This window comes from Bos indicus, chromosome 28 (genome assembly GCF_029378745.1).
Source record: "Bos indicus isolate NIAB-ARS_2022 breed Sahiwal x Tharparkar chromosome 28, NIAB-ARS_B.indTharparkar_mat_pri_1.0, whole genome shotgun sequence".
In the NCBI taxonomy this organism is placed as follows: Eukaryota; Metazoa; Chordata; class Mammalia; order Artiodactyla; family Bovidae; genus Bos; species Bos indicus.
In genome coordinates this window covers 4958295-4983440 of record NC_091787.1, presented here as the reverse complement: position 1 = coordinate 4983440, position 25146 = coordinate 4958295, and the positions used below count along the sequence as shown (strand labels likewise).

General features: G+C 43.0%; 1 protein-coding gene and 1 non-coding gene across 4 annotated transcripts in view; both read right to left on the bottom strand.

Annotated features, from left to right (window-relative positions):
• Nucleotides 1-25146, bottom strand: part of DISC1 (DISC1 scaffold protein) — a 427730-nt gene that overhangs the window by 46488 nt on the left and 356096 nt on the right. The window contains exon 11 of one of the 3 annotated variants that reach the window (XM_070781910.1): nucleotides 68-24108. The exons of the other annotated variants lie outside the window; for them this stretch is intronic. Coding sequence (XP_070638011.1) covers nucleotides 24102-24108 — 7 coding nt within the window. The 3' untranslated portion in view covers nucleotides 68-24101. Of the gene's footprint in view, nucleotides 1-67; nucleotides 24109-25146 lie in introns of those variants that run through there. 3 annotated transcript variants of the gene reach the window in all.
• LOC139180473 (small nucleolar RNA SNORA25) lies at nucleotides 20847-20968 on the bottom strand. Its single transcript, XR_011564741.1, has one exon. It is a non-coding gene; the product is annotated as a small nucleolar RNA SNORA25 (small nucleolar RNA).

The window sequence follows — 25146 nt, the reverse complement described above, 5'->3', positions numbered from 1 at the left end:
TTCTTTTGGGATTTTTTTTTTTCATATGAACACTGATCAAATAACTCTATTCTGTACCTTGCTTAGCTTCTGTTTTTTTTTCCTTCTCTCTGTCTGCTCCTCAGGCCTTCAGAGTATTTGAATAGTTGTCTGGCTCACTAATTGGTTCTTTAACTGAATCCACTTGGCTATTCAACCCATTTACTGAGACTTTTTTCAGCTTTTATATTCTGTATTCTCTGAATTTCCATTTGGGTTTATGACTTCCTATGTTACCTCCTGTTTCCAATATTCTCCTTTACCTTGTGGAAGTGTATGATACAACCATTGAACATCTTGCGTCTAATTATGCTTCATCAAGACTCCATTATTGTTGCTCCTTTACGGCAGTTGCCCTCCTAAGAAGTCTCATGTATATCCCATTGAGTTCATGTTTGCTTAGGCATATTAACCACCTCAGCTGGTGATGGGTCTTTGGAGAAGGGGATAACACCAAGGCCATAACTTGTGCCTATAGGCGGGCTGTCGTCTCTTGTGGAATAATTTGTACTTCTGTGTTTGCAGAATTACACAAGACTCCCTCAATTATCTACCCTCCATGGAACAGAGAGGGCTGGAGCAGTGCAGATCCGAGCCTTCCCGGGGCAGCTCCTCTGATTCACTGGCCGGCAGGCGCTTGTGTCTTTCCAGAAGCAACACGATGGGTACTGGTTTTCCCAGGCAATGTGGGAGAAAGAAAAGGGCGTGTCCCAAAACCCCTCCTCCACTTTATCATGTGTTTCTTCCCCACATGGAGACCACATCACCTTCAGTGGCCTGGAGGGTCCTCAGTTATTTTTTATTATTAATTTGTCAGATCCCCTGGCATCTCTCTGGCTTCTTTCTAATGGTGTGTGCAGGGCTGGATTCACACCTGTTCCCAGGGGAAAGAGTTTGCGGAGTCTATAAATAATTCTCTACATTATAGAACTCTGTGTCCATTTCCTATTTAATAAGATACATTATGTGTGGTCTTTGAGTGAAAATGAAAGATACTTATCCTGAAATACCTCTTAGAATGCATATGTCAAAGTTTGGAAATCAGTTTTAGAGACACAAACTGAATGGTAAGCAAATCATGTAGGTGTGAAATTACAGTGCTTCATTATAGTTCATGTAATAATTTCATGAAGGTTTAGATTTTTAAAATATCTTCTTATTGAATCCATTTGTAATGAAGCGTAGTAGCTAATTTGAGTCTCTCCTATGAAGGAGAATAATTAGGTCATTAGTAACAATCCCTTAAACAAATGACTTACAGCCATTTGAGCTATGTGAGATCTTTGGTGATGTTTTTACAACCAATAATGAGACAATTTGAAGACACAGGTTCAGTGTTTCTGGGGAAGCTCTTGAATAGCGAATAGAGATTCATCATTCCTATTATTCCTCATTTGAAAGCTAAATGAAGGCCCAGAGAGATCATCAGATTGTGGCTTGTATCTTGGTGGAACTTAGGAATGAGTGTGCTATTTACAGAGAATGATGTTAAAAGAGGGGCTAGGCAGGAAATTTGTGCACAAGTTTCCACTCATTTTAGAAATAGAAATAGTTCTACCACAGTGAGTTAGAATGCTAACACAGTGAGTGAATTCTAACACAATTCACAGTGAGAGAACTGTATGTGTCTAACACAGATGCTAAAGCTGAAACTCCAGTACTTTGGCCACCTCATGCGAAGAGTTGACTCATTGGAAAAGACTCTGATGCTGGGAGGGATTGGGGGCAGGAGGAGAAGGGGACGACAGAGCATGAGATGGCTGGATGGCATCACTGACTCGATGGACATGAGTTTGAGTGAACTCTGGGAGTTGGTGATGGACGGGGAGGCTTGGCGTGCTGCAATTCACGGGGTCGCAAAGAGTTGGACACGACTGAGCGACTGAACTGAACTGAACAGACGCTGACAATTTAATTTTTCTTACTAAACTCTCTTTCCTGACCTATTAGTATTTTCAATGATAGAGTATTAGCATTTTACCTCATTCTTTAGAAAACTTGAAAGTAACCAGGTCTTTTCACAGAACCATAATGGAGTAAACTATCAAACCCGTATATGAATGCCCAATGGTACTAAGCCTTCAACTGCAAACTGCTTAGACACCACCAGTCCTCATGTGTCTAAAATATTTTCATTCTTTGCACAACATAGATTAAAGTTCCAATTTTCAGAAACTGATTTTCTTAGAAATTTTAAAATGTCATTCCTTTGTCTTCTATTTCCCAAGAAAGAAAGATTAATACAATCCTCCCCTGAGCAAAGACTTGTAGATAGTTTAGCCTGCTTCCCAAAATGCCATCTGAAACTCTGACAAGAGGAAATGTAGTATATGAAAAAAGTGTTTGTCTAGGAAACTGTAGTGAATACTGTTATTTGATGAGCCAATGTCTCTTCTTCTTATCCTTCCTAATAAAACTCAGGGAGTATTCAAGTAAACAACCCTCCTTTGTTGGGTCTTACTGGATGGGCTTCCCTGGGGGCTCAGCTGGTAAAGAATCCTCCCGTGATGCAGGAGACCTGGGTTCGATCCGTGGGTTGGGAAGATCCCCTGGAGAAGGGAAAGGCTACCCACTCCAGTATTCTGGCCTGGAGAATTCCATGGACTCTATAGTCCATGGGGTCACAAAGACTCAGACAGGACTGAGCAACTTTCACCTTCACTTCACTGGATGATAAGCCTAGCTCCCCAGATAGACTGTGACTAGATGAAAACAGATAACCTATGACAGTCTACTGGGCAATCCTTTATGGTACAGGGGTTGGCAATCCAGATAGCTAAACCAAGTCAATCAGACCAAGTTCTATGGCCCATGCTGAGATGGTGGTGGGTGGCGAATAGTTTTCGTTTTCTCTCCCCAAACAGCAATGAACAAAGAAACCACTGTGTCTATCCTGTGATCTAATGGAGTCTTCCTACAGGCAAAGCTGATGCATTGTGAATGGAAATGATCGGAAAAAAAAAAAGAAATGGAAAGAATCTTTGAGTTTTTGATGACAAGTCTGAGTTGCTAACTCAATAAACCCAGGTATCCATCCTACTTTTGTTTAAGCCAGTTAGAGTTTGTATGCCTATTAATTGTGGCTGAACATAGAGTTGATTCAGTCAAGATCAGATGACTTTGATTGGAATTTAGCCTCTACTATAAAGTTTGGTGATCTTTGGAAAGTACTTTCTCGCAGTTTGAGTTTCTACATTTGTAATATAACATCTCTTATTATCTCAGAGGATGGATTATAAAAAAGAAAGATATAAAATGATATATACAATATATAAAAGAGCAATAGTAGTAGAAAAAGTATTGAAGTTCTCAAATCTTGAATACTGGTAAGCACTAGGAAAATGAAAATCAGTCTTAAATGTGCATGTATGATGGCTAGGATATGATAATCATGGGCCCTAGTTATTTTTCTCCTATTAATTGGGTGAGACCACTAATTAATTCCACCCAAGATTTAACCTTCCAACAATGTAAAAGATGTTTTGCAGAAAGGTGGTACAGTTATTCATCTTCATCATTCTCATCATTCCTATCATCCCCATCATCTCCATCATCTTCATCAACTCCATCATCTCCATCAACTTCATCATCTCCAGCATCCCCATCAATCTTCATCTCCATCATCTCCATCATCTCCATCAACTTCATCATCTGCATCATCCCCATCATCTGTCTCCATCATCTCCATCAACTTCATCATCTTCATCACCCCCATCATCTGTCTCCATCACCACCACCACCCTCATCATCACTACTGTTAATTAGCAGTGATTGGTCAGAAGTTGTTCTAAAAGTTGTTACCTCAAAATAACTTTAAGAAGTAGTCAGTATTGCAACACTGTGGAAGATTTAAATTACAATTCAAATTCTTTGACATTCCTACAATCGAGAGGTGGAGTCTCGTCCTCTCTTCTTGATTCTGGGCTGCCTTACTGACTTCCTTGTAACCAGTCGATCCTGGAAAAGGCCCTGTAGTTTCCACCAATTGTTCTGGGACACTTGCCCTGAGGGAAGCTAGCTGCCAATCAAGAAGTCTGTCTATTCTGAAATCAGCACACTGAGGGGACTACATGCAATTGGCCAATGCAAATTGGTCACTGATGCCAGCTACAATCTCAGCTGATGGCTACTCTCAGCTGCCAGTCATGTGAGCACCTTGGCTGTCCAGCACAGCTGAGCTGACAACACAGCAACCTCAGTCTCATGACTACAACCTCTAGTGAGAACTGCCCAGCCATGCACTTCCTGAGTTATGACCCACACAATTGTGAGCAAAGTAAAATGGTTGTGCTCGGAGAGATCTCCATTTTACAGGTGAGAAAATTAAGGTATCCTCAAAAGCCAAAGACATAGTCTAACCATAAGTCTGCTCAGTTCCCTCTCCTTTGTAGATAGGCCAATCAGCCACGATTGAATCAGCCACAGGATCAGCCAGTCCTTCTAAAAGGACTTTTAGAAGTCCTTTCCAACTTTACAGCTTCTTTCAAACCGTTACTCCCCTCCCTGCCGCCCCACCCCACCACTGCCCACTGCATCACTCAGCTGTAAACACCGAGACAAAAATGGAAAGAAAATATCACCAGAAATAGCTATTGATATATAGACAGATAATTATCTTGAACAACTGAATGCTCAGTTTTATAACATGAAATCCAGGTTATCAGGAATCTCCATCAACCCAGCTCCTCCTCTTAATTTCTCCATTTATATTCATGCTCTCTTTATTCCTGCCTCCTCTTGGCTTATTTGTTGCTCTTGCACCATTAGAATTCCATCCTTGGAGAGCAGTAATCCTGACTGCCATGCTGACTGCTGCTCCCAGCACCTAGCACAATGTGATGTATACTAAGACTCAACACATGCACCCCAACTGACATGCACACACTGGTATATTTTAAACAGGTAACCAACACAGTACCGGGAACTCTACTCAATGTTATGTACAACCTAAATGGGAAAATAATTTGAAAAAGAATAGATACATGTACATGTATAACTGAATCGCTTGGCTATACACCTGACATTATCACAACACTGTTAATCAGCTATACTCCAGTATAAAATAAAAAGTTTAAAAAAGAGTAAACCGATTAACACAGCACTGTTAATCAACTACACTTCAATTTAAAAAAGAAGAGTGAATTGAAGGAAGCCAGACATTATGGTCACTTTCAACATTTTTCTTTCCATCATCAAACTATAGATCCTAAACGAAGAATGTTGCTCAGGTCTGTTATTCCTTTTTTGACTCTACTTTGCATTAAGCAATTCATCTTGTCACCCCTGCAGTTAATTATGAGCCTTTCTGCCTTCAGACATTCCACTCTTCTAATCTAGCACATCTATTATTGCTCCAAAAACGTTAGTGGCTTTCATTGCTTGCCAGATGGAAGCCAACTCTTTAAAGGCCTTTCTCCGTTGACCTCAGCCCTACTTTGGACACCTCCCCACGGCTCCCCTGTGTGTTCCCCGATGATACCCAAGTGCATCGCTCGCTCTTCCCAGGACAAATGCACAAGTTTCTAATTTCAGACAATCACTTCTCATGCTTTTTCTTTTCCAAAATCCCCACCTGTTAAAAAGCCAACCAATTCATCAAGGCCCATCTCAAATGTCACTTTAGTAAAGAACTCTTCCCTCATCCCTCACCATGTATAGTCTCCATTCTCTGAACCCCTATGGCATTTGGTAGTACTCTTAATACAGTTATTATATTCTGCTTTGATGTCTGACTTTGATGTACATATACCTTCTACTGCAGGTTTCTAATGAAGTTTGAGAATAATTCATACTCATTTTTTTAAAAAAATCCTGTGAATCATACAGTCTAGCAAGGTATTAACCATGATAATAATTCAGTAAGTATTTAATTAACTGAATGAACTTTCGGGAAAGATACACTAAAAGAACTCCTCCAATTTGAAGCAGATAAAACAATTAAGTGAAAAAATATCCACCCTAATAAAGGTTAATAGGGGAAAAGCTTTCCTGATAAGTGATCCCAGTGGACTGACTACATTAAAAATTAAGGTCTCAATATGCCACTCAACTGGCCAGTGCTGCATTGTTTTCTAAGCTGTTCAACGACTAAATGGAAATTTTAAATCATTTGATTACAAGTTTAAAGTGGGGAAGACACAAAAACCCGAAAGTCAAAAAAGGGACAAAAAGGGACAAATCCAGATACATGCAAATTTCAACTTCTAGACAGCAAAATGCCATAAATGAAAATCAAAATTCAAATGGCCTATTTAGGAAAAAATATTTCTAATACATTGCACAGTCCAAGAATCAAATTCTTTAACCTTCAAGACTTCTGAAAATCAATAAGAAGAAAAACAAACATTCCAAGAAAGAAACAGAATCAGCAGAAGAAGAAAAAGAAATGACCAATAAATACATAAAAGTGTGATCAGCAACATTTCAAGGTAAAGATGTGCAAATAAAGCATTACCCTTTTTTAGGAAAGTCATTTGGCAATGCTTGTTAAGATTAAAAAAGCACATAGTCTTTGATCTAGCTGCTCCACTTCGAAGCATGTACCCTACAGACATATTCAGACAAGAAAAAAAGAGCTGCGTGGAAAAGTACAGTAATTGCATCACAAGAAACAACTGGAAACAACCAAAGGGAGAAAACAAATCAACCAAATTTACTGTTGCACACAATGCAACCATTCACAACAGAAGGCTAGGCTATGTTTCTCAAAATAATGGAAAGGCTTCTAAAAAAATTAAATCAAAGTAGGTAAAGCACAGAACAAATAGTATCCTGTTAAGACCTCATTTGAAGTTTAAAAAATAACAAAAGGGCAGACATATACATCCATATATGCCTAAGCACAAGTAAAATATTTCTGGAAGAATATACTTGAAATTGTTTCCTTATAGTTGGGAGAGGCATGGGGGATTTACTTTATATTTTACTGTTTTCTGCTGTATATATTCTTTTTTTTTTGCATTCAAATAAACCACATGTATCCTTTATTTTTATAACAGAAAGGAAATCTAAATTTTAAAAAAATTTATCCACTGCTTTTACTTTGGCCTTTTGGCCAAAATTTGCACAGTCCCCTTTGCAGAGAGATGCTGTCCTAGTTTCTGGGCACATGTGTGATCAGTGCAAGCTGTCAGTTGAGGAAAGGGCTTCCTAATCAGAGCTTTTCGAAGTAGGAGCTACACTAAGTCCTGAGAGCCACAGGATAAACAGAAACACATGCCCATGCTGAGGGCAGCCAAGGAATTTTAAAGGGAAACAGGAGCTAGACAGGAAGAGAGAGAGAGAGCTTCATAAATCGCCCCCCAGCTCCTCTCCTGGGTACTGTCCAGTAGCTCAACTTGAAGAGAAAAGGAGCCAGACCCCACCCTGTAGGTGAAGGCTATGATTCTCCCCACCTCTCGGAGCAGGCACCTTTCCACAGACAGCTCAGGGCTGGGATGGGAAGAGAGACCTACCAAAGGGCTCCCACTGAATGTTTTATGGGACAAACGTTCAGTCAGAGTGTCAAAGAGGCAGAGCATCCCTACAGCTCCATAGACATGTGCATCTGGCCTTATGGAAAAGAAAACAGAAAATGTCCCCAAACTGTGATCTATGGAGAAGAGTAAAAGCTACTTGGGAATGAGTGATGCCCCGAGCCCCAGCCCGGAGATGCTGCTGGCACAGTGTGAGAGCCTTGGAGATTCTGCGGGGCTGGAGCAGTGGAGGCCATCAGCTCATGCTGACATCGTGAGAGCCTTAGGTGGGCTTTCCCTGGTGCTGGAGTGCTCAGTCTATAAGCCACAGGAAGTGTAACATGAGCTCCAAACAGACCACAATCATGGCTCCAGAGACAGCAAACAGCCAGGGCTGGAGCCTCTGACACGAAAGGGAGCCCAGCAGCCAGCTGCAGCCTCATCATGGGCTGAGCCCCGATCCCCCGAACAAAAGACGTGATCAATATATACTCCAAGCAAAAGGAGCTCACCTTAGACTTCTTCACAGATGATAGACTGCAGGGGTGAAACAGGGGTGCTTTATGACAGCCCCACACAGCGGGATGAGGCACTGAGCTGCTGGATGACCACGTTAGGAGCAGTGGGCGCACCACACGAACATCCTTCGTTTATGGCCCTGCAGCCCATACTTCCGCTTTGACCTGTATCCTAGATTGTAATCATCCACATGTATTTGTTGCTGTTGTTGTAGTTCAGTTGCTCAGCTGTATCTGATTCTCTGCGACACCATGGACTGCAGCATGCCAGGTTTCCTTGTCCTTCACTATCTCCCGGAGTTTGCTTAAACTCATGTCCTTTGAGTCAGTGATACCATCTAACCATCTAATATATATTTGCTCCCTCCCAAAGCAAGGACAGGACTTCCCTGGTGGTTCAGACGATAAAGAGTCTGCCTGCAATGCAGGAGACCTGGGTTCTTTCTCTGGGTCAAGAAGAGCCTCTGGAGAAGGGAATGGCTACCTACTTCAGTATTCTTGTCTGGAGAATTCCATGGACAGAGGAGACTGGTGGGCTACAGTCTATGGGGTCACAACGAGTCAGACATGACTGAGTGACTAACACTTTCACTTTCAAAGCAAGGACACCTTCGAGGTCAGAGTGTGCCCTTGATGAATCAGGGAGTGAACAGACTTCAGTGTCCAAGGTGACACTCAGGCTGTCTTGCACTGTCCTCAGGCCATCATCAAGGCTGGAGGAGATCAAAGCCCAGAGCTCCCCTCGGGCCGGCAGAAAGGATGCTGTCAGCACAAAGAGCAGGAAGACCACGGAAACCTTCCTACCTCTCAGGAGAACATGTGCTGTGCCTGGGCAAGGGCCTTGGCACCTATGCCTCGCAGCTGCAGTTTATTCTAAGACCTTGGCTGCTGCTGCTGCTGCTTTTCAGTGGCTAAGTCATGTCTGATTCTGCGCCACCCCATGGACTGTAGCCCACCAGGCTCCTCTGCCCATGGGATTCTCCAGGCAAAAATACTGGAGTGGGTTGCCATTTCCTTCTCCAGGGGATCTTTCCAACACAGAGATCAAACCCACATCTCCTGCTTGGCAGGCAGATTCTTTACCACTAAGCCACCTGGGAAATCCAAGACCCTGGCTATAAACCAACCAAGGAAAGAGAAAGCCAGAGAGCAGAGTGGCCACAAAAGGATCATAACAATAGGACTGGTAAACAAGAGCCTCAGGGTTGAAGGGGCTGGAGAGATGAGCAACAACCTTCCCTGAGCTAGTTCTCCTTAAATGTACGAGATCAGGCATCACAGTGAAGGCCGGTCCACAGGACAACCGAGCCGCAGTGCAGGGGGTGCCCATGGCATAGGGGGTCCCACCAGGTATGCACTCAGAGCTCCTGATTGGCTGACTGAAGTTCATGGGGGCTGCACTCATTGAAATTACCTGCAAAATCTCATGTGAGAGTGCGGGGGAATAGGAGCCACAGATTTCATAAGATTCTAATATAGGCATGTGATTTTTTTTTTTTTTTTTTAAAGAAAAGAAAAAGGGATTAATGTACACATGGTTCACTTGGCGTTCTTGGTTCCCAAGCCAGGGCGGGCCTGAGACCCTGCCTTCCAGCCGCATCTGGGTGGTGCCCGTGTTGCCAGTTTGCAGCCACACCTTGAACAGCAGGGTCTTACCTGCTGAAACCTACAGCCTCCGGGGCTGACCCGGCCTGTACCCACAGGGTTCAGTGCCATGCTGACCGGTCCATATGTTAGCACATGTGACAAGAAATACCTGACAAGAGACAAGCTCAGACAAGTATCACTGGCACTTCCTAAATGCCTTTGGAGTTTACGACCAGCTCATCATTAATAGGGAAGAGCTAGGAAGACTGGCTTCCATCACCGCTGAAGAAAGATAACCCAGAGTCCCAGGTGCCTGGGCCTTTCTTGTGAGTTCAGAAGGAAATCCAGCAAAGAGAGTAGTTTTTCTTCATTTTGGCTTTTATCTACCACCTCTGGGAAACTGACAGGAAAAAGAAGGATGGTCAAGCGACTTCATTTTGTTTATAGAGAATGTGTGTGGTGCTGAATATCTATGCATACGAAAGATCAGATTAAACCTTTCCAGGCAAAATGAAGCCTAAGTGGTTTCTGGCAGCAAATTCCACTGGCAAAGACTGTCGATACAGAGTGGGTCTTAGCCCTCCCAGCCTGGCTGGGCTTTTGGCCACCAAGGAGCGTCCCGAGGGCTGAGCAGTGCTGAGACGCGGTCCTGAGACAGGAGTCTACGGGGGCAAGTAGAAAGCCTAGCTCCTGACAGCCGCTGGATTGTGCATCTACAGCTCTATCCCCAGTACACAAAGTATCATAAAGGCTGAAATCCAAATTGAAGTCTAAAAATAGCAGGATGAAATTATTTCCTTCCTTCCCTTCACCAGAGAGCAAAGCGGCTGACATCAATATCCGCAGGGCACAACTGACTTCTCCGAGTTTGCGTGGAAAGAACGATTACACAACTGCCCTTTCTCACCAGCAGACCTACTGTCCCAGGAAATAAGGAAGGGAAAGCAATTACACTGTTGCTGAAAACCAATAATGGATATTTGATTACGATTATTAATGGGGAAAGAAAGAGATGGACCGCTGAGCTGCAACCAACCGCTAAGTGAATTTGCAGGATATTCCAAGAGGGGGATTAATTTTTTGTTTTCTTTTCATCTCTCAGCCAGTCATTGGAATGTGACACCAAACTTTAAGCACGGCCTGTCACATCCTTATCAATATTCAATGCCACAGCACTGTGGTCACATTATCTCCCCTGGATTCCCAAGTGACAGGCTCCTTGCTGTGGGGGCTTGTTTTCCCTTTGCCTCTAAATAGGAGGTGGATGTAGCTGAGAACCGACTTGTCAGGTGTAGGAAATTAACTAATTTTCAAGACATCAGAAAGACATTTTGTAGCAAATATTTACTTCTCTGTTTCTTTCCTACTGATATTGAACATGCATTATCTAATCTGGAGGATGCGGGATTTATAATCTCTCTGAACCAAGGGATATTATGGCTCTTTCTGAAAAAAAAAAAAAAAGAAAGAAAGAAATGCTGTCAATTCCTTCAACCCCTGGTGAGAACACTACTACAGCACGAAGTACATTTGTCATAAAAGAATAGAACATCTGGTGAGGCATGCAGGGAAAGAAGACAAGGAGAGATTTCTCTGACTTGATATGGCACCTGAAAACCCATTCCCCTGCACCGGCTACCTCACCACTGAATTTCCAATCACTGTCTGCCTCAAGGTCCAGATAAACATGGCAGCTTCATGTATTGGCCATTAGCCACTAGAGCTCCCCAGACAGGGAAGGCTGGGAATGGGGAGAGCTGAATTAGAGGGTGCAGGCTGAGAGGAGACTGGTACCACCCTCACTGTGCCTGCCAGGGCTTTAGGCACTTGTCACACATTATTTCATCCTCTTGTAAGATTTCACTACCAAGGTGAGTATTATTATTACGATGCTCTCAACTCTGTAGATCAGGGTGTGGACTCGAGGGTCTGGTATTTGCTCAGTTATCCAGCTAGCTAGTTGGTGGAGCTGAGACTGAATCCCATCCTGATGACAAAACCATGACCTGATGGCATTAGGTTTTCACTCATTTTGTGAGAAATATTTACTTTCCCTCTCCACCTGGGAAATGCAATTTCCTATTCTATACTAAAACCAAACAAAACACGTAAGGACTCATTTGACTGGTCTCTAAGTCCTAAGTGCCAAAGACCCATACAGTCACCCATACCTGATAATTTTTTTGTGATAGATCTTGCTCATTTTTGTGCCAACATAGGAACATCTCTCTTGAGATGACAGAAATAACAGTAGTTGCTGTAAATGGTAACAGACAAAGCAGGCATTCATTATTATGTGCAAAACTGAGCATTTCCCTAGACTGCTTGTCACACACAAAAAAAGGATTTCAAATGAAAACTATCTCAAAATTCTATATACATACACACACATACACACACACTTTTTAATCTAATCCTTAACACTCTGCAAACTCTAACATTCAGCCTTTTCCAATAATAATAGTAATCATCATAATAGCCTTTTCAATAATGATAGTAACAATCATAATTATTATAAATAATATTATTCTTGCAGATAATAATAGCAACAAACATTTACTGAGCCTATCCCATTATTGGTGAAAATAGGCCTGATGTATCTCATTTAATCCGCATAATAGCTTTGTGAGGGTTTCACTGTTATATTTCTTTTTAATAAACAGGAAAACTGAAACTTAGAGAGGTTAAATAATTTCCCAGGTCAGAAAGCACTTCCTTGGTGGTTCAGACAGTAAAGAATCTGCCTGCAATGCAGGAGACCCTGGTTCAATCACTGGGTTGGGAAGATCCCCTGGAGAAAGGAATGGCAACCCATTCCAGTATTCTTACCTGGCGAATCCCATGGACAGAAGAGCCTCGCTGTATATGGTGCTGCAGTCAAACATGACTGAGTGACTAAGTATGCATACCTGGTCACAAAACAGAAGCCAGGATCAGATAATCTGACCCAGGACCGTCTTCTGGACCCTGCATCATCCTTCTTCCCAACCCCTCATCCATCTAGGTCCTTGCCAGGCACTGGCCCCAAACCGACAATGCCTTGCTCTCTCCAGACATCCTGGAAACTCTTCTAGCTTGGGTACTGTCTTTTCTTGCTACCTTCCCTTGACTATTGGCACTCTCACCTTGCCTTACACTAAAGAAGCAGCCACGTCTCAGCCACCAGGCAGCAAGCTCCCCAAGGTCAGGTCTCCCTTCCCCACCCACCCAGCTTGGGGTCTGGGGCACCATGAATCCTGCGCAAAGCACTTCCCCCAAGCCCATCCTCTGAGATCATGGTTCTGCCCCACTCCTCACCTAAGGGTATGAGAAACACTTGTCAAGATCTTCTGAGTGACATCTCTTCATACCTATAATGATAATTTTGAACTTTTCCCCTTTTCTGTTTTTATTACACTAAAGCAGCCCCCAGTCCATCAAACCATACTCAAAATACTATTTTCTAGTATTTTAGTAGCACCAGTTATTCCATTTATTCACGTTCCCCACGTGTTCTATCCCACATGTCCTGGTACATTTGTACCTTAAAGTAATTAAAATGCCTGTGTTTATAAAATATATAAGGTAGAGTTGGCTGGTTTCATCACAAAATTGTGTGTGTGTGTGTGTGTGCGTGCGTGCGCTCAGTTGTATTCAACTCTTTGTGGCCCCATGGACAGTAGCCTGCCAGGCCCCTCTGTCTATGGAATTCTCCAGGCAGGAATACCTGAAGTGGGTTGCCATTTCCTACTCCAGGGGATCATCCCACCCCAGAGATCGAACCTGTGTCTCATGTCTTCTGCATTGGCAGGCAGATTCTTTCCCACTGCACGACCTTGGAAGCCTGATCACAAAAGGTGTGACTGCAGAATTCTTTAAAGGACCTATGTTGCCTGACAGATACATCTGTTTGTTCCAAGATCAGTAATGACTTGACAGAATCTGTCAGACAGACTCGGGGTCAGACTGCTCACAGCTGAGTGCTGACTGTAGGCAAGCAACTTATCTGCTCTGAGCCTCAGTTACCTCATCTGCTAAGTGAGGATAATGTCAGCATCTCACTGGATTGTGACAGCAAAATGAATTAAAATATGCAAAGCACCAAGAACAAGGTCCGGATGTGATAGGTACCACTACCAATACTTCTACTGTTATCATCACCATCACCTCCATTACAGGGTCCTCCAAGTTCAGGGCCCTGACTATACGCCAGTTAAGAGTTCCCTGACTCAGCTCCAAATCTCCCTCACTGCCTGCTTTGCAAACATTTTAGCTGGACCCTTTAAAACTTTTTCCTTTGCCAGCAGAGGGCGCTGGAGAGACCTTCTTAGAGGAGGTGGGTCCTGGTTTGGGTTTTTTCAGGTGGACAGGGGAGCCTGGTAGGCTGCCCTCTATGGGGTCGCACAGAGTCAGACACGACTGAAGCGGCTTAGCAGCAGCAGCAGCTACTAGTAAAGAACCCACCTGCCAATGAAAGCGGAGAAGGCAATGGCACCCCACTCCAGTACTCTTACCTGGAAAATCCCATGGATGGAGGAGACTGGTAGGCTGCAGTCCCTGGGGTCGCTAAGAGTCAGACACGACTGAGCGACTTCACTTTCACTTTTTCACTTTCATGCACTGGAGAAGGAAATGGCAACCCACTCCAGTGTTCTTGCCTGGAGAATCCCAGGGGCAGGAGAGCCTGGTGGGCTGATGTCTATGGGGTCACACAGAGTCAGACACGACTGAAGCGACTTAGCAGCAGCAGCAGCCAATGAAAGAGACAAAAGAGACAGGGGTTCAACCCCTGGGTTGGGAAGATCCCCTGGAAGAAGACATGGCAACCCACTCCGGTGTTCCTTTCTGGAGAATCCCATGGACTGAGGAGCCTGGCAGGCTACAGTCCACAGGGTCTCAGCAGGATCGTAAGGGGATGGCTCCTCTAGACCCAGCTCCCAGAGCACATACAGCTGCTGCAGTGCCCAGGGCCCAGAACACGTGTGGGAATCTCCCAGTTCCTAGCTCCTGCAGGGAGGGTGGTGTCCCCCGTGCTCGGCTTTATGGGTTCTGCAGCACCAGCTCATTCAGGCTCCTTCCCCAGCATCCAGCTCCTTTTATGTGAACAGCTTCTGCTGCACAAGCCCCTGAAGCAGGCACAGCTGCTCCAACACCAGCGTGTCAGCAGCTCCTGGAAGGCCACAGCTTCTCTGAGAACCTCCTCAAGCACTTTGTCAGCAGACTGCCTCTGGTGAGACAACTCCCTATGAACCATCTCCTTTGGATCCCTGGAAGGTAGGTCCCAAGAAGTTCCAGGTAGAGGCTGGCCGCAGGTGCACTGGTGTGGCCCCACAGGCTTCCTGACTGCCATTGGTCATACCCCTTAGCTTGGGAGCAGCGGTTCCTGATCTCAGCCCTGAGATTAGCAGCTAAATGCTGTTTACTTCTTCTGGTGGATCCCTCATTACTTCAATACTTTGTTATAATGAATAGCTCTCTGTCAGGTGGCGCTAGTGGTAAAGAACCCACCTGCCAATGCAGGAGACATAAGAGATGCAGTTCGATCCCTATGTTGGGAAGATCCCTTGGAGGAGGGTGTGGCAACCCACTCCAGTATTCTTGCCTGGACAATCCCATGGACAGAGGAGCCTGGTGGGCTACAGTCCCTGGGGTCACAAAGAGTCAGACACGACTAAAGTGACTTAACCTGCCCACATACTGTCCCTTGCCAACAAAGGTCCGTCTAATCAAGGCTATGGTTTTTCCAGTGGTCATGTATGGATGTGACAGTTGGACTCTAAAGAAAGCTGAGTGCTGAAGAATTGATGCTTTTGAACTGTGGTGTTGGAGAAGACTCTTGAGAGTCCCTTGGACTGCAAGAGGATTCAACCAGTCCATCCTAAAGGAGATCAGTCCTGGGTGTTCACTGGAAGGACTAATGTTTAAGCTGAAACTCCAATACTTTGGCCACCTGATGCGAAGAACAGATTCATTCGAAAAGACCTTGATGCTGGGAAAGATCGAAGGCGGGAGGAGAAGGGGACAACAGAGGATGAGATGGTTGGATCACATCACCGACTCAATAGACATAAGTTTGAGTAAACTCTGGGAGTTGGTGATGGACAGGGAGGTCTGGCGTGCTGCAGTCCACGGGGTCACAAAGAGCAACTAAAGCAACTGAACTGAACTGAATACTGTCCCTGTTCAAGTTACTTGTCTTGAGTTCTGTCTCATTATTAGACTTTGACCGAAATACTCTCTGCTCCCATTTCCTTCCCCTTATTAGGAACCATCCAGGGCCCTCAGCCTTCTTTTTCTTTCATACACTCCAAGTCTATTCTTTTTTGGGGGCTGTGCTGGGTCTTCGTTGCGGTGTGGGCTATTTTCTCTAGTTGTGGCAAGCAGAGGCTACTCTCTAGTCGCAATGCACAGGCTTCTCACTGTGGTGCCTTCCCTTGTCGCAGAACCCAGGTTCTAGGGCTTTTGGCCTTCGGTAGTTGAGGCATGTGGCTCAGCAGTTGCGGCTCCCAGGCTCTATAGTGCAGGTTCAGCAGCAGCAGTCGCACACGGGCTTAGTTGCTCTGTGGCATGTGGGATCTTCCTTGACCAGAGATTGAACCCTCGTCTCTTTCATTGGCAGGTGGACTGTACCACTGAGCCACCAGGGAAGCCCCACTCCAAGTCTTTTCTTGTCTTAAGATATCTTTTTCATTTTCCAGAATGTCCTGAAATCCCACCAAGCCTTTCCATGACTGGCTCCTTGGGCATGTCCTCTAAGTCACTTTCCAGGGTTTCTACCTGCAAGAGCCCTCAGTCACCATCTAGTACATGGTCCTGTTTCCTCTTCTTCACCACACTTATCACTGCATGAATTATCTTATTCTCTCCTCTGCCTCCTTCCCTAATTAAATCCAAGTTGTGACAGCAAAGACTGCGCCTGGATTGTTTGCTGCAGGGGCTACAGGGAAGAGGGGTCAGATGTGGGAGCACTTGATAAATAGCTGTATAAAAGAGATGAGAAGGGAGAATAAGAAAGTTTTGTTTTGTTTTTAAAAAGGAGGAAGCTAGGTCCTAGTTGTAATGACCTTTACATGTAATGAATTGCTTCTATCACCTGTTCTCCCAGTCACTGCTGCCTCAGATTCTGGAAGCACCAATATCGGTGACTTCCTACACTTGGTCACTAAGACCCACATATTTTTTTAGTTAAATTTGCCCTTTCTTCTACTGTCTCTTCTCCAGTTCCATCCTTCTCCACACATCAGTCCTGCCTCTATGAACTCATGACTGTATTATCTTAATAACTTGCATGCTCAGTCGCTCAGTTGTGTCTGACTCTTTGTGACCCCATGGACTATAGCCCACCAGGCTCCTCTATCCATGGGATTTTCCAGGCAAGAATACTGGAGCGGGTTGCCATTTCCTCCTTTGGGTAATCTTTCTGACCCATGTCTCCTGAATCTCTTGCACTGGCAGGCAGATTCTTTACCACTGAGCCACCTGGGAAGTCCAATAGCCTACTTACTGGCCTGTCTAATTCCAAGTTCTTTCTCCTTTTAAATCTATTCTGAATAGTGTTGCCAATGAATTTTCCTAAAACCCTGCTTTTCTTTGAGCCCTTCCTCTCTTCTTTACAGACCAGTTGTTACTTGTTTCCTCCAGCCTAAACATACTGTCTCCCTCCTAAGGCCCCCTACGTTTGCTCCATGCTGCCTAACAAGCTGTACTGTTCATCAAGGTGCGACAGCCCTTCTGCCTGTTCAGACTGGCTCTCCCCAGCCCCATGAGTGAGCCAGGCCACCCTCATCCCAGGGCCCACTCGTAGGGGTTCTCCTTCACCGAGATTCTGGTAGGGGACAGCTCAAACTTTCCACTCTACAAACTTTCCACTCTACAAACACTGGCAACAATGGGATCACTGACACACTCCTCTGTCACCTCCAGAAAACAGCAGGAATCTTTTAGACATATATGTTGTCTTTCCTCATATTATCTAAAGAAATGCCTAAGCTCCTTAGTTCTCTGTGGCTTCCAGTAAGGTATCAAATGAGTACTGGGCAAGGATGAATGAGGACAATTGACAGCCTTCTGGTTGAGGATCAATGTGAATTCTAGGGTCTGGAGAATCTGCCTTGGGGCAATCTAAGATCTTGTTGTTCTGTTCTGTTCTGTTCAGTCACTAAGTCATGTCTGACTCTTCTCAACCCCATGAACTACTGCACACCAGGCTTTCCTGTCCTGCACTATCTCCCAGAGTTTGCTCAAATTCATGTCCATTGAGTCGGTGATGACGTCCAACCATCTCATCCTCTATCATCTCCTTCACCTCTTGTCCTCAGTCTTTCCCAGCATCAGGGTCTTTTCAAATGAGGCAGCTCTTCACATCAGGTGTCCAAAGGATTGGAGCTTCAGCTTCAGCATCAGTCCTTCCAATGAATATTCAGGACTGATTTCCTTTAGGATTGACTGGTTTGACCTCCTTGGAGTCCAAGGGAATCTCAAGAGCCTTCTCCAACACCACAGTTCAAAAGCATCAATTCTTTGGCTCTCAGCCTTCTTTATGGTCCAACTCTCACATCTGGACATGACTACTGGAAAAACCATAGCCTTGACTATACAGACCTTTATATAGTTGGCAAAGTGATGTCTCTGATTTTCAATATGCTGTCTAGGTTCCCCTAGAAGGCTCTAAGATAGTCATCTGACCAAAATCACAATCTTTCTCATTATTCCAATATTAAATCTAATATGACACACTTTACATGTGCCTTGTAAAAAAAAAACTTCTTTGGAAAAAATCAGAAATGAGAAGTTTCACAAATGTGTTTGTTCTGTTTAAAGGTCCTCTCCTCCTGTCTATTTTCATCTGGTGTATGTTTCATAGTTTTCTTCTTTTGAAATTGTTAAGAAAAAAGACTTTTTTGGGGGAAGAGCTACATCTTTCCTCATACTTCCACCCCTGGAAACAAGGACCCAAGGAAAGGACACAGGTGCCTATTAGTTAAATGGTGTTGGTCCTAACAGTTCAAAGGTTCAAGCCTCTTGAGCAAAGAGAAATTAATTTTTAAGTTTTCCATGTAAAAAAAATTGGAAAACAAAAAATGTCCTTCAATGAAATATGGTTAAGCAAATTGTAATATGTGTACTTATTGGAATGTTAATTACTCTGAAAATTGTGGTTATAATTGTCATGTGGTAACAGAGAAAAATATTTTTGACAAACCACCTGGTTGGGAAAAAAAACAGTATTTCCAAAATCAGTTTATACAATTAATTATAACTATTGTGAGTCCTGGCAGATCTTGGAGTGGCATACTCTAAGTATGAGAAGGAAAATAAAAATGTTAGCACAGAATGGGTCACAAACAGAGCTCTGCACAATTGAAATCTAAAGAGGATGCTGGCTTGCTGTTCTTTACGACTTGACCCCTTTCTGATTAAATGGACTGCTGGGTTTACAATACAAAGATGCTTAACGATTTGTGGGTTCTATGTCCTACTCTCGGGAAGGCCTACATTCACAAGTAATGCTATCAGATGCAAGACAGCATGTGCAGTACTGCACCTTTCATCTAAGAGAGGGTTGTGAAAATATATGGGTATGTTATTAAAAAGCAGTGGAAGGATAAGCCAAAATTGAATTAAGATGGGTTTCTGTAAGAAAAAGTCAAGAAGAGGCTGAAGAGATGGAAAGACAGCTATACTTCTCTGATTGCACCTTGTTTTGTACATTTAACTTTGAAAATAAATTTTGTATTATATATTTCTAAAAGAAGCAACCACCAAAATAAAAGACAAAAAGGTTAGCCTACTGTGCATTGAGCTAACTATGCACCGAGTTGATGGCTGAATGACACCAAGGGGAATTAATTAAAGTAATTTTGAAACTCTGTAATTTAACTCTGCATCCCTAGTGGGATATATGCTAAGAACAAAAAGAAATGCAAAGAAGTCTTAGGATGTTTTCAGTTATTATATTGTTAATTAAAATGTTTAGTATTATTCTGAAACCATACATAAAATGGTTATACCAAATATAATATAATATATATCTGTGTGAGCTGCATGCTCTGTCACTTCAGTCACGTCCAACTCTTTGTGACCCTGTGGACTGTAGCTGCTTCTTTGCCCATGGGATTGTCCAGGCAAGAACACTGGAGTTGGTTGCCATCCCTCCTCTAGGGGATCTTCCCAACCCAGGGATCAAACCCATGTCTCCTGCATCTTGTGCATTGCACATGGATTCGTTACCACATGCAGTCAGCAGGGAAACCCCAATAGAACATATATCTATATATACATATAGATATACACACACATATATAATGCAATATACTGCATGAGAGTGAAGTGAAGTCACTCAGTCGTGTCCAACTCTTTGTGACCCCATGGACTGTAGCCTGCCAGGCTCTTCTGTCCATGGGATTTCCCAGGCAACAGTACTGGAATGGATTGCCATTTCCTTCTCAGGGGATCTTCCCAACCCAGGGATCTAACCCAGGTCTCTCGCATTGTAGACAGACGCTTTACCATCTGAGCCACCAGGGAAGTCCTAATGTACTGCCTACATATATTCAGATATACTTTATAACAAAGATAAATGAAGACAGGTAGGTATACAAGTCTCTTAATGATATAAGGAATAAAATTTTTCAGCATAAGAGAAAAATGCAAGTATAAAATCAAAGAAGTAAAACTATATAATCATAAATTGAACTGGAAATAACAGTGTAAATCTGTGATATAATTTCTTTGTCTGAAAGAAAAATCCTAGCTCTACTTAAAAGTTTAAAAATAACAAAAATCCAGTACCTGTTAGCATCCCCAGGGCCCAGATTGTGGTCTCTAAATATCATTTCCTACTAAGAGTAATAAGAGCACCTTGCAGAGAATACTGATTCTTGACTTGGGCCAGAAAATATTCAAGATGAGCCCAAAACATCTTGTTACATCAGAAAACAAGGAAGTACTTTGGTTGATGTGAAATTCAGGAGCCAATCTGAATGGGATCTCAGCCAATGATGGGAAAATTTGAAAAAGGATAATGTCTGCAAATAATTGAAACAACAAATATGTTAAACATCCATGACTTCATAATGCTTTACACACATGTGTGTGCAAACAAACTTTTTTGTTGACCTTTAGGAATTCTAGAAAACCAATTATTATTCTGAAACTGGTGCATAAGAAAAAGAATCAAGCATTTCCTTTCTTAAATTATAAATCAGAACCATCAAACAGATATTGAAGGAAATTTTGCTTTTAAACTCTGAGACATTTACTACCTTCCTCGTATCACCATCATAAATTATCTTTCTTCTCTCCAGGAAAACAGCACTATTTTTGTGGAGACATCCTGTGGAGAACTTTAGTCTCTGGTCATAGCGTTAAGAGCTGTTTTCACATACCCACAAACCCTCTTTGAAATGACCCAAAGAAACTTCTTTTTTACTGAAGAATTTTACGTAAAAAAAAATAAATGACTGTGATGGAAATAGAATGTTATTTTGCAGTCCACTAATGAAATAATAAACCCAGTCAATAATCACCAATTACTTTTTTTAGGCAAAAAGCTGATGGAAAATTTGATACAGAGTGCAGGGCTCCCAAAACTTGAACCCAACAACCAGTCTCAACACCACAGGAGATGAAAAACAGATAGTATTGTCTTCCTTATATAGAAAATCACAACACTATCAATGAAGTACTATAACAATAAAATCAAACCTCAATATACTCAAATCTATAGATTTAGCTACCAGTTTATGGGAAATACATGAGGAAAAAGAAACATGTTAATGACTACAAAGATACAAGTAGTCAAATTCTGCAGGATAAAAATACTGGTGACTTCAAAAACAAGCAAGTGAAGTAAAAAGGAATAGGAACCTATATGATTAATGAGACCTAAGACCCATTTCTTAATTTGAATAAGCCACATGTCAAAATAAAATTATGAGGCAATTTGGGAAAACTGGGTATCTGATGATATTAAAAAAGTCTTCTTAATGTTTTTAGGTGTGATAATGGTATTTTTAGGTGTGATAACAGTATATGAAGTGAGAACTTCCAGATGTTCAAACTGGATTTAGAAAAGGAACCAGAGATCAAATTTAGAAGAGGAACCAAGATCAAATTGCGAACATCCGTTGGATCATAGAAAAAGCAAAAGAATTCCAGAAAAACATCTGCTTCTGCTGCATTGACTATGCTAAAGCCTTTGTGTGAATCACAACAAACTGTGGAAAATTCTTAAAGACATGGGAATACCAGACCACCTTACCTATCTCCTGTGAAACATGTATGCAAGTCAAGAAGCAACAGTTAGAACCAGACATAGAACAATGGGCTGGTTCATAATTGGGAAAGGAGTATGTCAAGGCTGTATAATGTCACCCTGCTTATTTAACTTATATGCAGAGTACATCATGCGAAATGCCGGGCTGGATGAAACACAAGCTGGAATTATTGCTGGGAGAAATATCAATAACCTCAGATATGCAGATGACACCACCCTTATGGCAGAAAGCAAAGAGGAACTAAAGAGCCTCTTGATGAAAGTGAAAGAGGAGAGTGAAAAAGCTGGCTTAAAATTCAACATTCAAAAAATGAAGATCCTGGCATCTGGTCCCAACACTTCATGGCAAATAGATGAGGAAACAATAGAAACAGTGACAGACTTTATTTTCTTGAGCTCCAAAATCACTGCAGATGGTGACTGCAGCCATGAAATTAAAAGACCTTGCTCCTTGGAAGAAAAGCTACGACAAACCTAGACAGCATATTAAAAAGCAGAGACATCACTTTGCTGACAAAAGTTTGTATAGTCAAAGCTATGGTTTTTCCAGTAGTCATGTATGGATGTGAGAGTTGGACCATAAAGAAGGCTGAGAGCCAAAGAATTGATGCTTTTGAACTGTGGTGTTGGAGAAGACTCTTGAGAGTCCCTTGGACTCCAAGATCAAACCAGTCAATCCTAAAGGAAATCAATCCTGAATATTCATTGCAGGGACTGATGCTGAGGCTGAAACTCCAATATTTTGGATACCTGATGGGAAGAGCTGACTCACTGGAAAAGACCCTGATGCTGGCAAAGATTGAAGGCAGGAGGAGAAGGGAATGACAGAGGACAAGATGGTTGGATGGTATAATCAACTCAATGGACATGAATTTGAGCCACCTCCAGGAGATAGTGAAGGACAGGAAAGCCTGGCACACTGCAGACCATGGGGTCGCAAAGAGTCAGACATGACTGAGTGACTGAACGACAACAATGGTGTTACTGTTTGTTTGTTTTTTAAATGTTTATCTTTTTGCAGATGTGTACTGACATATTTAGGGCTTTCCAGGTGGTTCAGTGGTAAAGAATCCGCCTGCCAGTGCAGCAGACACAGGAGACTTGGGTTCAGTCCTTGGGTTGGGAAGATCCCCTAGAGATGGAAATGGCAACCCACTCCAGTATTCTTGCCTGGGAAATCCCGTGAACAGAGAAGCCTGGGTGGGCTATGGTCTATGGGGTCGCTAAAAGTCAGACACGACATAGTAACTGAGTGCTGAGCACTGATATTTTTATGGGTTAAATAAAATGAGATTCCTTCAGAATACTCTTGTAGGAGGCTGGGTGGTATCATTGGCTGAACAGTGGCTCCCCAAAGGTGTTCAAGTCCTAAAGTTCAGGACCCATGAATGTTACCTTGTATGGCAAAGGGGAACTTTACAGACATAATTAAGTTAAGGATTTGGGGATGAGATTAGGTTTGGCTTTCTGGTCAGTCTAATGACGTCATCTAGAGACTCTTGTAAGAGGCAGACAGAGGATGATATGATGGCAGAAGCAGAGGTTGGAGTGATGTGCTCTGAAGATGGAGGAAGGGGTCACCAGTCAAGGACACAGGCGACCACTAGCAGCTGAAAAGGAGATGAAGCAGATCCTCCCCTGGAGCCTCGAGAAGAAACCAGCCCTGCCAACACCCTGACTGTAGCCCAGTGAGACCTACATCTGGGTTCCAGAACAGGAAGAGAGTCAATTTGGGTTGTTTCAAGTTGCTTAATTCACGGTTATGTGTTTCAGCAGCAGCAGGAAACTAGAACAGTGGTGAAGCGGAGGGGAGGACAGTTGAAATCAGCTCAGCCACGTACTGAAAATGGTTGGATTTGTGAGATGTGCGCATGGGGCTTCTTTATAATTTCCCTAGCTTTGCATATGTTTGAAAATTTCCACAATAGTTGGGATTTTTTAATAAAGTCTTACTAAGGAAATTTAAACCAAAAGGTTCATTTTTAAAGGGCTTTTATTTATTTATTTTTGGCTACGCTAGGTCTACGGCACTGCACGTGGGCTTTCTTGAATCGTGGTGCGCAGGTTTCTCGTTGCTGTGGCTTCTTGCTTCAAAGCACAAGCTCTGGGAGTGCAGGCCTTAGTGGCTGCAGCACAAAGCCTCAGTAGCTGTGGCTCCAGGCCTCAGAGCGCAGGCTCAGTGGCACACGGGATTAGTTGCCCCGTAGCATGTGGAATCTTCCCGGACCAGGGATCAAATCCATGCCCCCTGCATTGGCGGGCATATTCTTATCTTCTGGACCACCAGGGAAGTCAAAAAAAAAAAAAAAAAAGTTCATTTTTAAGACACTGTTTCCGAGTTTCATACCTCTGTCCCATACCCAACTCCAGAAAGTTGTGCCAACATTAGCCTTGGAGAACAGAACTCTTAGGGGGTTTGAGACAGACAGATTACACAGCCATAGTATACACCCTGAGGCATCTGAAGCAAGGCACTTGAGCTCTGCTAGCCTCAGGTCCCTATGTATTCAGATAATAACAGAGCCTGCAGCTCACCAGGTTGTTGGGAGGCTTCACTTAAATAATCTATTTCAAGTGTTTCATGGATTACCTTCATACAGTATCTCTTATTAAAGGTCAGCCGTTAATATAGATCATCATTGCATGTCATTTCCAGCTTTCCAGAAAATATTTGAATAATTTCTCCAGACAGTCTCAATCATAATGCTTTCATTTGAATTAATGAATCCTCTAATATGTATTTGTGACACAAGTATTTAGGAGCTATTTAAATCACCAATATTTGGTTCTTAAAAACTATTGTGTCTGTTTGATTGTTTTCTTTTGATGGTCTCCTGTGATGATGAGCCATTCAAACTAAAGGTCCTGAGTGAAGCCCAACAGGGAAGCTATAAAGAAATAAGCCACTTCCTGGGAAAATGACTGGCTGGTCTCTCAGGCTCCAAATACCCTATGGTCCTTCTGTCCAGGAGGAGTGTCTGTGTCTTCTGGTTTAGTCTTTACCATGGAGCAGAGCATCACAACTCATCGTCCTATGTAAACTGAAGAGGGAACTTCCTTTTCCTGTCCCAAACTTCTCCTGCAGTAGCTGCAAGAAAGGTCAGACCAGTTCCTTCTTCATGAACAAATTTTCAGTACCTCTTCTGGGGTCAGCTCCTTCTCAAAAGCACACTCCTCTCTGCTAACTGGTAACAACAGGTGCTATTGTGGGTCAGAAAGCTGGAGTCCCTGCTGATGCCCCGAGGCTATGAAATAACCGGTAGTTTTAAAAACACCCCTCCCCCAACACTGTGCTGCCTCAACTTCATTTAGG